The 11,749-nt window shown below is 48.3% G+C and overlaps 1 protein-coding gene across 8 annotated transcripts; it reads left to right on the forward strand.

The window, feature by feature from the left end:
* The first annotated feature begins 8,666 nt into the window (after nucleotides 1-8,666).
* Nucleotides 8,667-11,628, forward strand: ZFAND2B (zinc finger AN1-type containing 2B). 8 transcript variants are annotated; one of them, XM_070618360.1, is made up of 10 exons: nucleotides 8,667-8,765; nucleotides 8,889-8,961; nucleotides 9,241-9,335; nucleotides 9,562-9,693; nucleotides 9,824-9,975; nucleotides 10,230-10,322; nucleotides 10,398-10,458; nucleotides 10,544-10,611; nucleotides 10,938-11,010; nucleotides 11,231-11,628. In XM_070618360.1, the coding sequence occupies exons 2-10, from the start codon at nucleotides 8,907-8,909 to the stop codon at nucleotides 11,273-11,275; spliced, it is 774 nt and encodes a 257-aa protein (XP_070474461.1). In that variant the 5' UTR covers nucleotides 8,667-8,765; nucleotides 8,889-8,906; the 3' UTR covers nucleotides 11,276-11,628. The 8 variants fall into 8 exon arrangements, with proteins under 8 accessions (XP_070474461.1, XP_070474465.1, XP_070474463.1 ...); XM_070618364.1 differs by having other exon boundaries at nucleotides 8,673-8,765; nucleotides 11,335-11,628; XM_070618362.1 differs by having other exon boundaries at nucleotides 8,680-8,765; nucleotides 8,886-8,961.
* Nucleotides 11,629-11,749: the final 121 nt, after the last annotated feature.

An 11,749-nucleotide genomic window follows, 5' to 3' on the forward strand; every position in this document is an offset into this window, starting at 1 on the left:
CAACCTGGCTTGCTCCTTGTTGTTTACCACTTAGGTTTCAGCTTTCTCAGATCCCCAGTCATCTCTCTCCCTTTAGCTTTCCATTTTCCAAAGCATTTTTGTCATATCTCCTTGTATTCTTTCTTCTTCTGTTCTCTTTATTTTTTGTGGTTATTTTAGTGGAGTTTGAGAAGGGAGCAAACATAAAATGAGTGTGTTCGATCTCCATATTGAACAGCAAGTCCCTTTCCACCCTCCTAGCCTCTTGGGCGCTCAACCTCCTCTGTGTTCTACTTGGAAGGATAATCTGGAACATTTCCAGCGCTCTTGCCATGCCCTTCCTGTGGCTGGAACACCTGCGGCATCTTGTCTGCCTGGAGAACTCTCACTATCCCTCCCAGCCTCACTCCTGGGCATTACTGGCTCCCTTCTCTGTGTTCCCTTGGCCTCTATACATCCATTACAGTGTGGTTTGCAAACTGGGAGTCATGAAACTAGTGGGTCATGAAATCAATTTTGTGGACCTTAAATAGCATTTATTTTACATTTATATATATACTGCGGTGAGAATAAGATATATTTCTCACTGTGAGTCAAGGCTGAATAAGTTTGAAAGCCACTATATTAGGCCACTTTTCACTTTGAATTAGTTGTTTATGTGTCATCAGGACTAGACATTGAACAACTTGAGGGGAGAGAACACACTCTATTCACCCTCTCTGTGCCCAGGCCCTAGCGTAAGATCTGACAAGGCTTGGTTCATGTTTAGCAAATTGAACCAAATATATATGGAATCACTGTGTAACCTGTGAAGTCATACGAATTTGAACTATGTGTCCAAACTAGGAGTCTATAATTAGGTCACAGGAGAGCCAGGACAAGTGACTGAGTATTGTCACAGAGATTGCATATCACACACCTGCGAGAGCAAGGCAGACCTCAGTGAAGGCAGAGCCGTGCTTGTCTCCTGAGACCTGAAGCCAGCTCCAGAGAAAGAACTTCCCCACCCTGGTCATCTCACTCAGATATTGAAATACCTTGCTCTGATGGGGTGTTCAGTTATGGATAACCCACAGAGAGATTTGGGGTTTTCCACTATCCCTCTGAGAAAACCACCACTTAAATTCCTCTTCCCAGTTGTTAAAGAGGTTATAGAGTAGAATTTGGGAAGGCTGTGTTGCACAATGAAAGAACAAGGGACTTAAGGCAATACAAAAATCTGAGTCCAGATCCCATTTCTGTAAGCAAGCAACTGAATCTCTCTCCATCTCAGTTTTCTTCTCTGCAAAATGGGAATAGATAGTATCTACTTCAAAAGGTTTTCATGAGGGATTAAATAAACTAAGACATGAGTAGGAGCAGGACAGGACAGTTAACAAAACAGTTTTTTCTTTCTCTTTCTGTGTGCCCTGTGTCTCATAGCATTGATTGGGGGGGAGAAAAACCACTAAACAAACATCCGAGTAGAACTGGGCCCAAGATGCCCTTGCTGGCATCCTTGCTGCTTCAAACCTGCTGATGCTGAAATAAGAGGTGTCTGGCCGTGATTGCACCTGCTAATTTGTAGAGGAGCCGATTTCTGCTGTTCCAATGAGAGGCTGCTGCTCAGTTACCCACTGCTAAAGCCCAAAGCTGCTCAGCAGGTCTGCGTAGACTTTCTTGGTCTACAATAAGAGAGACTAGAGAATGCTCAATTGTTAATTGGTATCTTCTGACACAGCTCGTTCAAGGTGGAAAATGTTATTGGATTTCTCTTGGTGTTCTCCTTAATCCATTATTCAGGAAGTAGGAAACCTACATCCAAACTGTGTATGAGGGAGTGGTGACTTGGGTCGTTTGTCACCCTTTTTAACTTTTGGGAAGCTCCTGGGCTGTTGATCCACACAGGACTATAACCCATCAGTCAGGAAATGTTTTGTGTGAGAAAAGAGAGACTGTGAGGGCTTCACTCTCTCTAGTGGTCCGGGGGTCTCTGAGGCAAGCCTGTTACGGCAGTTCAAACGTTCTGGCTCATGCTCAAGAGACAGCTCCAAAGACTATTTTTATGGTGCTCTAAGCCTTTGGTCATCTGAGCATCCGTGGAGTGGGCGTGGGGAGAGAGGCAGTATTTATCTTTGTTTAGTCTGCTCCAGACAAGGTTCCCCAAACTGGAAGCCTACAATTCTAAAGCCACAGATGAATGTAGAGAGAGAAAAAAATGAATAAATAAAATTCTTGAAACTAAATGATTATGGTTTCACATGAAAAGAATGATTTAAAATCTGACAGTTGTATATTAAGACAAAATCAAAGCATTTATAAAGCCCTGAAGGTAATTTAAAATTAAAAACAAGTAAACAGAATATTAATGCACAGAATATAATATAACTATATCAGGAATCTTTCCAGAGCTGTGAGGGGAGGGTCCCTAAGGCTGATTGGGGAGCTCGGCAATCCTGCCACTGCTACTACCACAGTCACCACCTTGTGTAGACAAGACAGCAGCAAAAAGTTCCAACTGGGTGAATCAAATGCTCATTTTTATTAAAATGAGCCACAACAGGTGTATCACAAAGGAAACTTTGGGTTGAAAATGCAGAAAAACTTGCTAATAAGGACGTTTACTCTCTCACATAACAAGAGGCCAGATGTGGTGTGCGAGGTTGGTTAATTCATCAGTGACCCTGGATCTTTTTCATCTTTCTTCTCTGCCATCGTCAGCATGTTGGTTTGTCTTCTCTGCTTGGCTCCACTCATGGTCACAAAATGGCTGCCTGAATGCTGGATGTCACAGGTAATGTCTAGAGCAGAAATAAATTCTCATCCAAATAGACAGTATGTGTGTATAAAGGTTTTATTTAAATCATAAATGAGGAAACTGGTAAAGAAAATAAAAAGTTGTTTCTCTGAGTGTTTTCAGGAAAGAAATATATATATCAATAAGTGAAAAAAATTACTAAGTTAGATACAAAGCTGACCAACATTTCACAGGGCTAAAAATAACGCCTTTGGGGTTAATGTTTCTTCAAGGCTACACAAAAACAACACCTTATCAATTTCTACAGGTTCACGTTACAGAACTGTAAACTCTTGCTTTTATCAGTTGTAGACTGGTAGTCGAAAATACTGTGACAACAGTTCTATTCCCAAGAGTATCAGATGAAGGTCAAATAGGGCTTATTAGAAAAACTCTGGCATTATATATATATATATTTTTTTTTTTTTTAAGATTTTATTTTTTTCCTTTTTCTCCCCAAAGCCCCAGGTACATAGTTGTATATTCTTCGTTGTGCGTCCTTCTAGTTGTGGCATGTGGGACGCTGCCTCAGCGTGGTTTGATGAGCAGTGCCATGTCCGTGCCCAGGATTCGAACCAACAAAACACTGGGCCGCCCGCAGCAGAGCGCACAAACTTAACCACTCGGCCACGGGGCCAGCCCCTGGCATTATATTTTCAAAAAAAGGAGTGATCATCATTTTGTGTTTTTTAAAGTTTGGGATAAATTTTTCTTTCAGATAAAAATTGTTTTTACATGCCTTAACGAAGAGGAATGAGGGCAGTTTAACCGGCTTAGAGCAGGTTTTTCAAACTGAAGTTTGCAACCCACTAAAGGGATGGTGGTGTGGAAATCAATGTAGTGTATGGCAAGCAGCATTTTAAAAAAATGAAATAGAACAATATCAGAGTGTATCAACCATACTAAGGTCAAGTATCAGTTTTGTGTCTCTTTGCGTGTGTACATGTGTGTGTATGTTGAGTTACAAAACATAGTTCCTCACGTGGGTAATGTTTAAAAAGTTTGAAAAACACTGACTTAGACCATTTAAGACTCATCCTGGGAGCTGCAAAGGGACACAAGCAAAACACAACCACTCGGAAAAGAAGGATTAAAATCAGGGTTTTGTCCTCAAGGAGGCAGCTGGGGAATGACAGTTGGGTAGACAACCAGCAGAGTGGGCTACAACAGGAGACTGACCGAGCGCTGCTCAATCCTGTTGTTCTCATCCACACACCCCATGAGCTAAGAAAAAGACCCTGCACACTCTTGGCTGCCGTGTGACTTTAAGTGACCCACCCACCACCTGCTTCATTACTTCAAGCTCAGGAGGGTCCAAATATCATAAAAGTCATCCTTTATTTCCCTTCGTGACATTAGTTGTCTCCCAAATATCTGTTTTCCTTCACTAACATAATAATTGAAATTTTATCTGGGCACATGGCCACCCAGTTAAGGACTACATTTCCCAGCTTCCCTGGCACTAGGGATAACCATGTGACTAAGTGTTGGCGGGTGTATTGTGCACAGAAGTGATGTATGCAAATTCAGGGTCATGCCGTTAAATAGCGGCGGTATGCCCTCCTTTTCCTCTCCCACCTTCTGCTGCCTGGAACGAGGACTCATTTGGGACCGCGTGGACAAAGGCAGCACCATAGGGATGGTGGAGCAACAAAATAGGAGGTGTCTAGGTCCCTGACTTGCTGTCGTACTAGCCCTGGATTATTACATAAACAAGAAATTAAACTTCTTTCTTGTTTATGCCACTGTTATTTTGAGTCCCTGTTATGGCAGCTTAACCTATATCCTAATTCATACCCTCGTCTTATGCATTATTAGTAGAAAATGGTTGGAGTGTGAAGGGCTAAGGTACACAGAAGTTTGGCACATCTGATTTTAAGGAGTGTGGACTCGAAACCATACTCTCAGACAGTGACTGTTTGCCTTCATGTCTGGGCTCCAAAACCCAGCGGGCTGAGGATTAGATGGAAGGTCAGAGAAGAACAATTCTTGCCCACAACATGTGCTGCTTAGATTAAACCATATGATACTGTTATTTTTTTAAAGTAACAAAAAAAAAGTGATATATTAGCAATTTCATAAATTTGAATCTAATAAAACTGATGCTGGATTTCACAGATATGGATTATGGAATTCACAAGCAGTAAGCTCTTCAACAACTGTCCTTTCTAAAGGGCCTAGGCCAAAACCTGAATCCCCATGGCAGAGGTCCCTTAAGTGCACACCTGGGCCAAGAGTCTCCCGCTTGTCATTAGACTGACTTCAGGCTGTGACCAGAGATTCTGACAAAGCCTTGAGAAATATCCTGAATCTAATGGGATGACTTATAACTATCTTAACAGGGACAAAATGAAACCAATAAAGCAATGGCAGTTAGCCGCAGTCTTGCTGGGGGCTGTAGACTCGGGGAGGAGGCAAAAGAGTCAGGTGAGGATGAAACCCAGGGGTGTGAGCCGCAAGACCAATCTCTTTCTCTGGAGCTCACTGTGTCCCAACAGTGAGGGGATTGCAGGTGACCATCTCTTTTCCTGTCCCTCAGTCAGCATGACAGTCTCGTACAAGGGCAGATAGCCGTCCCTTAGCTTATATGTTACAGGCCCAATGGTGTTATGAACACTAGTTCTTTTGGCTTTGATTCCAAATTCCCAGGAATCAATCTGATTGGACATATATTTTAGATGCTCCTGGTGCCCCACGCCACCTCTCCTTGGCCCATCTCTGACTTCAGCGGCCGCTGTAGTAGACAGTTCTTATGAGCCCTGAAGGCTTCCCACCTTTATTAAAGCCCAGCCTCAGTATCTCTGCCTTGGGGCTTTCCCCAAAGCTGTCATTTATTTATTTTCATCAGGGTAACACTGAATTATAACATTATATAAATTTCAGGCATACATCATTACATCTCGATTTCTGTGTAGACTATATTATGGTCACCACTCAAAGATCAATTACCATCTGTCACTGTACACATGCGCCCTTTTGTTCCTTTCTCCCTCCCTGCTTCCCCTCTGGTAACCACCAATCTAATCTCTATATCTATGTGTTTGTTTGTTGTTGTTTATCTTCCACTTATGAATATCCCCAAAGCCTACGGAGCTCAATCAACTTGCACACAGTGCGGTTGGCTGTGTAAGACGGGTATGAGGGAGTTACCGCCCCCAGCAGCAACTCCCAACTTATGAAAGACAGCCTCCTGTCCTTTAGAGGGACAACTCTGAGGGGCTTTCTATATGCTTCCTCCAAGGGTTCTCAGTGGAATCGAGCTCCTATTACCTCAGTGGTAACAATAAACACTCTTTATCGGTTTTCCTGCCTTCCCTGTCTCCCTTCTTCCTACTCTCTTACTCTGGCTAGGATTACCTCCCATATAAATTAGTTGTACCCAAATCTTTGTCCCATGCTATGCTTTTGGTGGACCACAAGCTTAGATATCCAATATGGGTCAGATGACCACTCCCAGACCAATTATAGTTGCCAGGGGCAGAAACACCCCAGGGCATGAGGGTGGGTTGAGGGAAGCAGCTGCTGGAATTTCCCTGAAGGACTGGCCAAAGGTGTTCCATACACTAACAGAATATTTGGCTGAACTTTTGCATAGAGGTAGGTCAAGGTATTTCTTGCAGACAAGGTCAGGATTTTTCCTTTAAAAATTGAGTACTTTATGATTGCTCTGGATGTAGAATTTTTTTCTGTTTTATCTTTCAGCAATATATTGGAAAGTTACTTATGTTAAAATCTCTCTTTCATATCTAACCTTTCTATCACACTCTCGTTAATTCTAAGCATTGCCCCCACCCTGGTTCAAGCCGTCATCATCTCGTGCCTGGAGAAAAGCAGCAGCCTCCTACTGGACTCGCTTCCAGTCTCACACTTCCTCCAATCTGTTCTCCACTCCGAAACCAGAGCGTCTTTCCCAAAATACGAATCTGAACTTGTCCCTCCCCTGCTTAAAGCTATCTATAGTTTCTCATTATACAGTCATGTGTTGGTTAAAGACAGGGATACATTCTGAGAAATGTGTCGTTAGGTGATTTTGTCGTTGTGTAAACATCATAGAGCACACTTATACAAACCTAGATGGTGTAGCCTACTACACACCCACGCCATATGGTTCTAATTTTAAGAGACCACATCGTATGTGTGGTTCATCCTTGAGTGAAATGTCATTATGCAGCGCATGACTGGATTTATGTTTAAATTCTCAATACCAATGTGGCCCCCACTACCTGAGGTGACTTGGCTCCTGCTATCTCTCCAGCTTCATCTCCTGCCAAGCTGCCTCTTACACCCTAACATCCAGTGCCTCAAACTTTTTTAAAGCTCACCTAAAGGAGCTTGTTTCCTCTTATCTCCAAGTCTTCGTCTCTGCTGTTTCCTCTGCAGGAAAAACACCCCCTTCCTTTCTCCCTTGGCCTTCACTCAGCCAACATCTGATCACCTTTCAGGTTTTCACTTAAATAATACTTGTCGACCCCAGAGTGAGGGTACCTTAAATGTACTGCCATTTGCCCTGCACGTCCTCGTCTTTGCACGTATCATCCAGTGACAGGCACATGGGAGGACCCTCAATATATTGTTGTTAAATGAATAAAGGAAGGAATTGGAAGGGTTCTCTTGGGTTTTCTGGAAGGAGTGTCCAAGCCAGCTTGGTGATTTTCACTTTAGGGGGAGCTGACTCCCTTTCCCCAAGCCTGAGGCTCGCGCCCGGCCCATCAGAACATCACATACGCTGGCCGCAGGTCAGGGCTCGGCCGATGATCCAAGTCAAGGCAATCGGGCACAGGCAGAGCCAAGATCAGGCTTCCTGCCTGAGGAACCGGGATAACGGTTTTAATTTCCACTGGCCTTAGAGCTGTGAGGTTGTAACAAGCAGACACAGAGGGAAGCAGAGCCAAAAGTTGGAGAGGGAGAGGGAAGGGAAGAGGGAGAGGGAGGAGACTGGCTCCTCATTTCCAAGTGTAGCCTGGGTTCTCTCTCCATTTTGAAGAACACCGTTCCACTCTAAGCTTATTTCGCTGTTTACTTGTCTGAAGGCCCAAACTTACGGGAAGACAGAGTGCAACCAACCCCACGCCTGAGGGACCAGAGGCATGTGAGAAGCAAAATGTGCTGAAGCTGGAAGGTCGCAACCTGGGGCTCCCAGAGGAAGCAGGACATCAATCCAGTGACTCTCACGCTTCATTCAAGAAAGACATAATAAGAACTCAATATGCTTGGATCATGTTTTTCAAAGTGTAGTACACAGATAATCTGTGTCAGAATTCTCTCAGGTGCTTCCTATTGAATCAGAAGCTCCAGGGCCCAGGAATCTGCATTTTGCTCACTCCGTAGGTGATTCAGATTCACACTGAAGTCTGAAAACTACACAGTTGTACGCACCGCGCTGGCTGCTAGGGACCTAACACAGAACAAGGTGGACGTCGTCCCTGGCTTCCCTGATTTATGGCTGGGGTTGGGGGGGGATGAAGGAACAGCGGATTACATTAGGGTGTGACGGTGCTAGGACAGAATCAGGGAGAACACAGCAGGTGCGCTTAGCTCACCCCGGGGAAGGTCCGGGAAGTCTTACAGAAAGGGCATCAAACCCAAACCCGGAGGACCTACAACTCTGGAGAGAAACCTGTACCTCAGAGAAACACGGGAGTCGGGAGGCCGCGGAGAGTCAGCGCAGCCGTGGCCGTGAACGAAAAGGCTACGGGGACGGGGGAGCGAGCAGCGGGCGAAGGACCGACCTCTGAAAGACCTCACGCCGCCCCAGCCCGCCTTCCCCGAGATATCTGTCCTCGCCTTCGCCGGCCCTGTCGCCCTTCGTGGAGCTACGCGCGCTGCCACCCACTCGCCCGGGACGGCAGTGGCTCCCTCATCGGGCAGGGCCGGAGGGGGCGGGGCTCGGCCGCGGGGCGCTCCGCCCGGAGACTGCGCGGCGCGGGCCCGCCCTGCGCGGTGACGTCAGCGCGCCCGCGCGCGCCGCGGGAGGAGTGGGAGCCGCGGGCCGCCAGGCGCGGAAGCTCGGGTAACCAAGGCTGGGAGGGGGAGAGGAAGCGGCGGGGCAGGGAATCCCCCAGAGCGCAGGGTCGGCGTCCGGACCCGCAGCGGGAGCCCCAGAGACGCTCAGCATCGCCTCCTCTCCCAGCAGGCCCCACCCGGCCCGGCGATGGAGTTTCCGGACCTCGGGGCTCACTGTTCCGAGCCGAGCTGTCAGCGCTTGGGTGAGGGGCGGGGCGTGCGGGGGGCGGGGCCGGCGGAGAGGGTCTCGAACTGCAGGTGGGCGGAAAGGTGGGCTCGGGGGCTGAAAGTGCGGCAGAAGGCCGGGGCTCGAAGTTGAGGGCAGAGGCTCAGGGGGCGTGGCTAAGGAGATAGTGGATCAGGGCAAGGGTGCAGTTTGCTGTAAACAGGGTGACGTTTTCCTTCCCCTGAGTGGAAGGCTGGGGTGAGCGGGAACGACGTCGAGGTCCCGCTGGACCTGCAATCCGACCCACTCCCTGCAGATTTTCTGCCGCTTAAGTGCGACGCCTGCTCGGGCATCTTCTGCGCAGACCATGTGGCGTACGCCCAGCATCACTGTGGATCTGCTTACCAAAAGGTGAGGGGGCGGTCTGAGGGTGAAAGGGGGCGGCTGGAGGATGCATGCAGAATCTCCGGAATCCCTCTGCCTCCCGTTTCCTCTCCTTTGTTGTCTCTCTGAGGCTCAGTGCTGGGAACGTTGTTTCCTTATGCGTTTATGGGGGGCGTATCCAGGTTCTTTAAGGACCAGAGCTTTGGTTGGACTGGGAGTGGGCCACAGGCTGACCCCTGCTCCTTTACTGTAGGACATCCAGGTACCTGTATGCCCACTCTGTAATGTGCCTGTGCCTGTGGCCAGAGGGGAGCCCCCTGACCGCGCTGTGGGGGAGCACATTGACCGAGACTGTCGCTCTGATCCAGCACAGCAAAAACGTAAGGTAAGCGTTGGAGGGGTTAGCCATGACCAGCTGGGACTAGGGATGCCTGGAAACCTGAACAGCTGTTAGGATGGGGTTGGAGAAGGGGGTCAGAGTCTCAGCCGAGACAAACCTTCCCACTCCACCTCAGATCTTCACCAATAAGTGTGAACGCCCTGGCTGCCGGCAGCGTGAAATGATGAAACTGACCTGTGAACGCTGTGGCCGAAATTTCTGCATCAAACACCGGCACCCACTGGACCATGACTGCTCTGGGGAGGGGCACCCAACCAGCAGGGCAGGGTAATTGCAACCAAGTCCTCTACTTGCCTTTGGGATCATCTCATCCTTTTGGAACTGACTTAACCTCTATCATGACAAGTTGGGAAGCGACAACCCTGGCTCCTTGGCTAGGGGAGTCTTTTAGCTTCCTTTTCGAGTGCGTATTTTCCAGACTGTATGGAAGAACTCCCCTTCTGACTTCCTGGGTAAGGCCTGGGAGGAGCATGGAAGCTGGCTGTTCTGGGAGGCATGCCAAGAGTGTCTCTTCCCTACAGACTTGCTGCCATCTCCAGAGCACAGGGTCTGGCTTCTACAAGCACCGTCCCCAGCCCAAGCCGGACTTTGCCTTCATCTACCTCTCCCAGCAGGTAGGCCTGGCCCTTTCCCCTCTCCCTTTTTTCCCTTCGCATCTCTAACCGCAGCCTCTTGAACGTCTGCCATAGAGCCAGAGCGCAGTCTCCGTCACAGACAGCCCCTCCAGTGATCGCTTTGCAGAGTGGCTTGGTGAGTTGAGCAGAGGTCAGATGCACAGAAGCAAACCCACGGAGAGTAAAGTCCAAGGCAACTAGTCTTCTTTGTCCTTTTACAGAGTGAGGATGAGGCTCTGCAGCGAGCCCTGGAACTGTCCCTGGCAGAGACCAAACCCCAGAGCCCAAGGTACCTACTTTCTAGTGAGAGAGGGTGGGATGTGGGCAAGGGCTCAGTCTGGAGGGAAGTAGGTGAGACCATTCCAACCTGAAGCAGGATAATAGTTAGGAACTTGGGCTCAAAATTAGGCTTATGAACTATATGAGCTTTGACAAGTTCCCTAACTCATCAGGGTCTTGATTTCCTCTATAAAATGGGACAGTACTCATTAGCTACCTTACAGGGTTGGATGGAGATTGAGGTAATACTCAGAAGTGCCGGGCACAGTGGTGCCTAACAGATCAGGTGTTCACATTTTAGATACTGTCTCAACTTAATCTGTTCCTCCCTCCCAGTTCTCAGGAGGAAGAAGACTTAGCTTTAGCACAAGCACTGTCAGCCAGTGAGGCAGAATACCGGCAGCAGCAGGTATGAGGACTGGGTGGAGTTGGGGTGCTGCACTGGAGGGAGTAAGGAGTTTGGCGGGGGGTTCCTTCCAGTCGGTAGAGTTTTGGAATGGTGCTTGTCCTTTTGTTTTCAGTATGACTGCAGCTCATGCTGAGCTCTGAAGTGAGGACTGTGCCCTCATTTTCTTGATGTTGCACCCTGTCTTCCTCTCCTTCCCCTCCTTCCCCTCTCCTTGCTCCAGGCTCAAAGCCGCAGCTTGAAGCCGTCCAACTGCAACCTGTGCTAGGGCCTTGGGCTTGGGGAGGGAGGCTCAGCTGAGGAGGACTGTGGCCCCCACACCTCTAGGGTACACAGGGAGAGGAGGCCCAGAGCAGCTCGGAGTGAAGAGCGATGTGGAGGCCGCCTCCAGGGAGCATCAGGAAAAACAGCTTGTGGAGCTGAGCCTACAGAAGGCCCTGCTGGCTCTCCAGCTGCATGGGAGAGAGCATGAACTGTTCCCTGGTTGGGCCCTCGGAGGATGCTGGCCAGGCCCTGCTCCGTGTACTACGTCATGTCATCTCCCTTACACTGGAGCTGCCCCCATGTGGCAGGGGCAGGGAGGGGCCTGGAAGGAATAAAGGATCTTGGCAGTCAATAAGACATGCAAGTGGTATGTTTCTTTCTCCCTTCCAACCAGAAACAGAAGATCCTGTCAAGAATGTTCACCTTGACCTAAGGGGAGAGGCCCATAGCAACATCTCACACCACAAAGTCACAGTGA

Source organism: Equus przewalskii, chromosome 5 (genome assembly GCF_037783145.1).
Source record: "Equus przewalskii isolate Varuska chromosome 5, EquPr2, whole genome shotgun sequence".
NCBI classification, from domain to species: domain Eukaryota; kingdom Metazoa; phylum Chordata; class Mammalia; order Perissodactyla; family Equidae; genus Equus; species Equus przewalskii.

Bases quoted from the DNA above. Each gene is read 5' to 3' on its own strand.
- ZFAND2B (XM_070618360.1), top strand. From the start codon at position 8,907: ATGGAGTTTCCGGACCTCGGGGCTCACTGTTCCGAGCCGAGCTGTCAG. The intron at 8,962-9,240 runs GTGAGGGGCGGG...CACTCCCTGCAG, and splicing joins GCCGAGCTGTCAGCGCTTGG to ATTTTCTGCCGCTTAAGTGC. The intron at 10,612-10,937 runs GTACCTACTTTC...CCTCCCTCCCAG, and splicing joins ACCAAACCCCAGAGCCCAAG to TTCTCAGGAGGAAGAAGACT.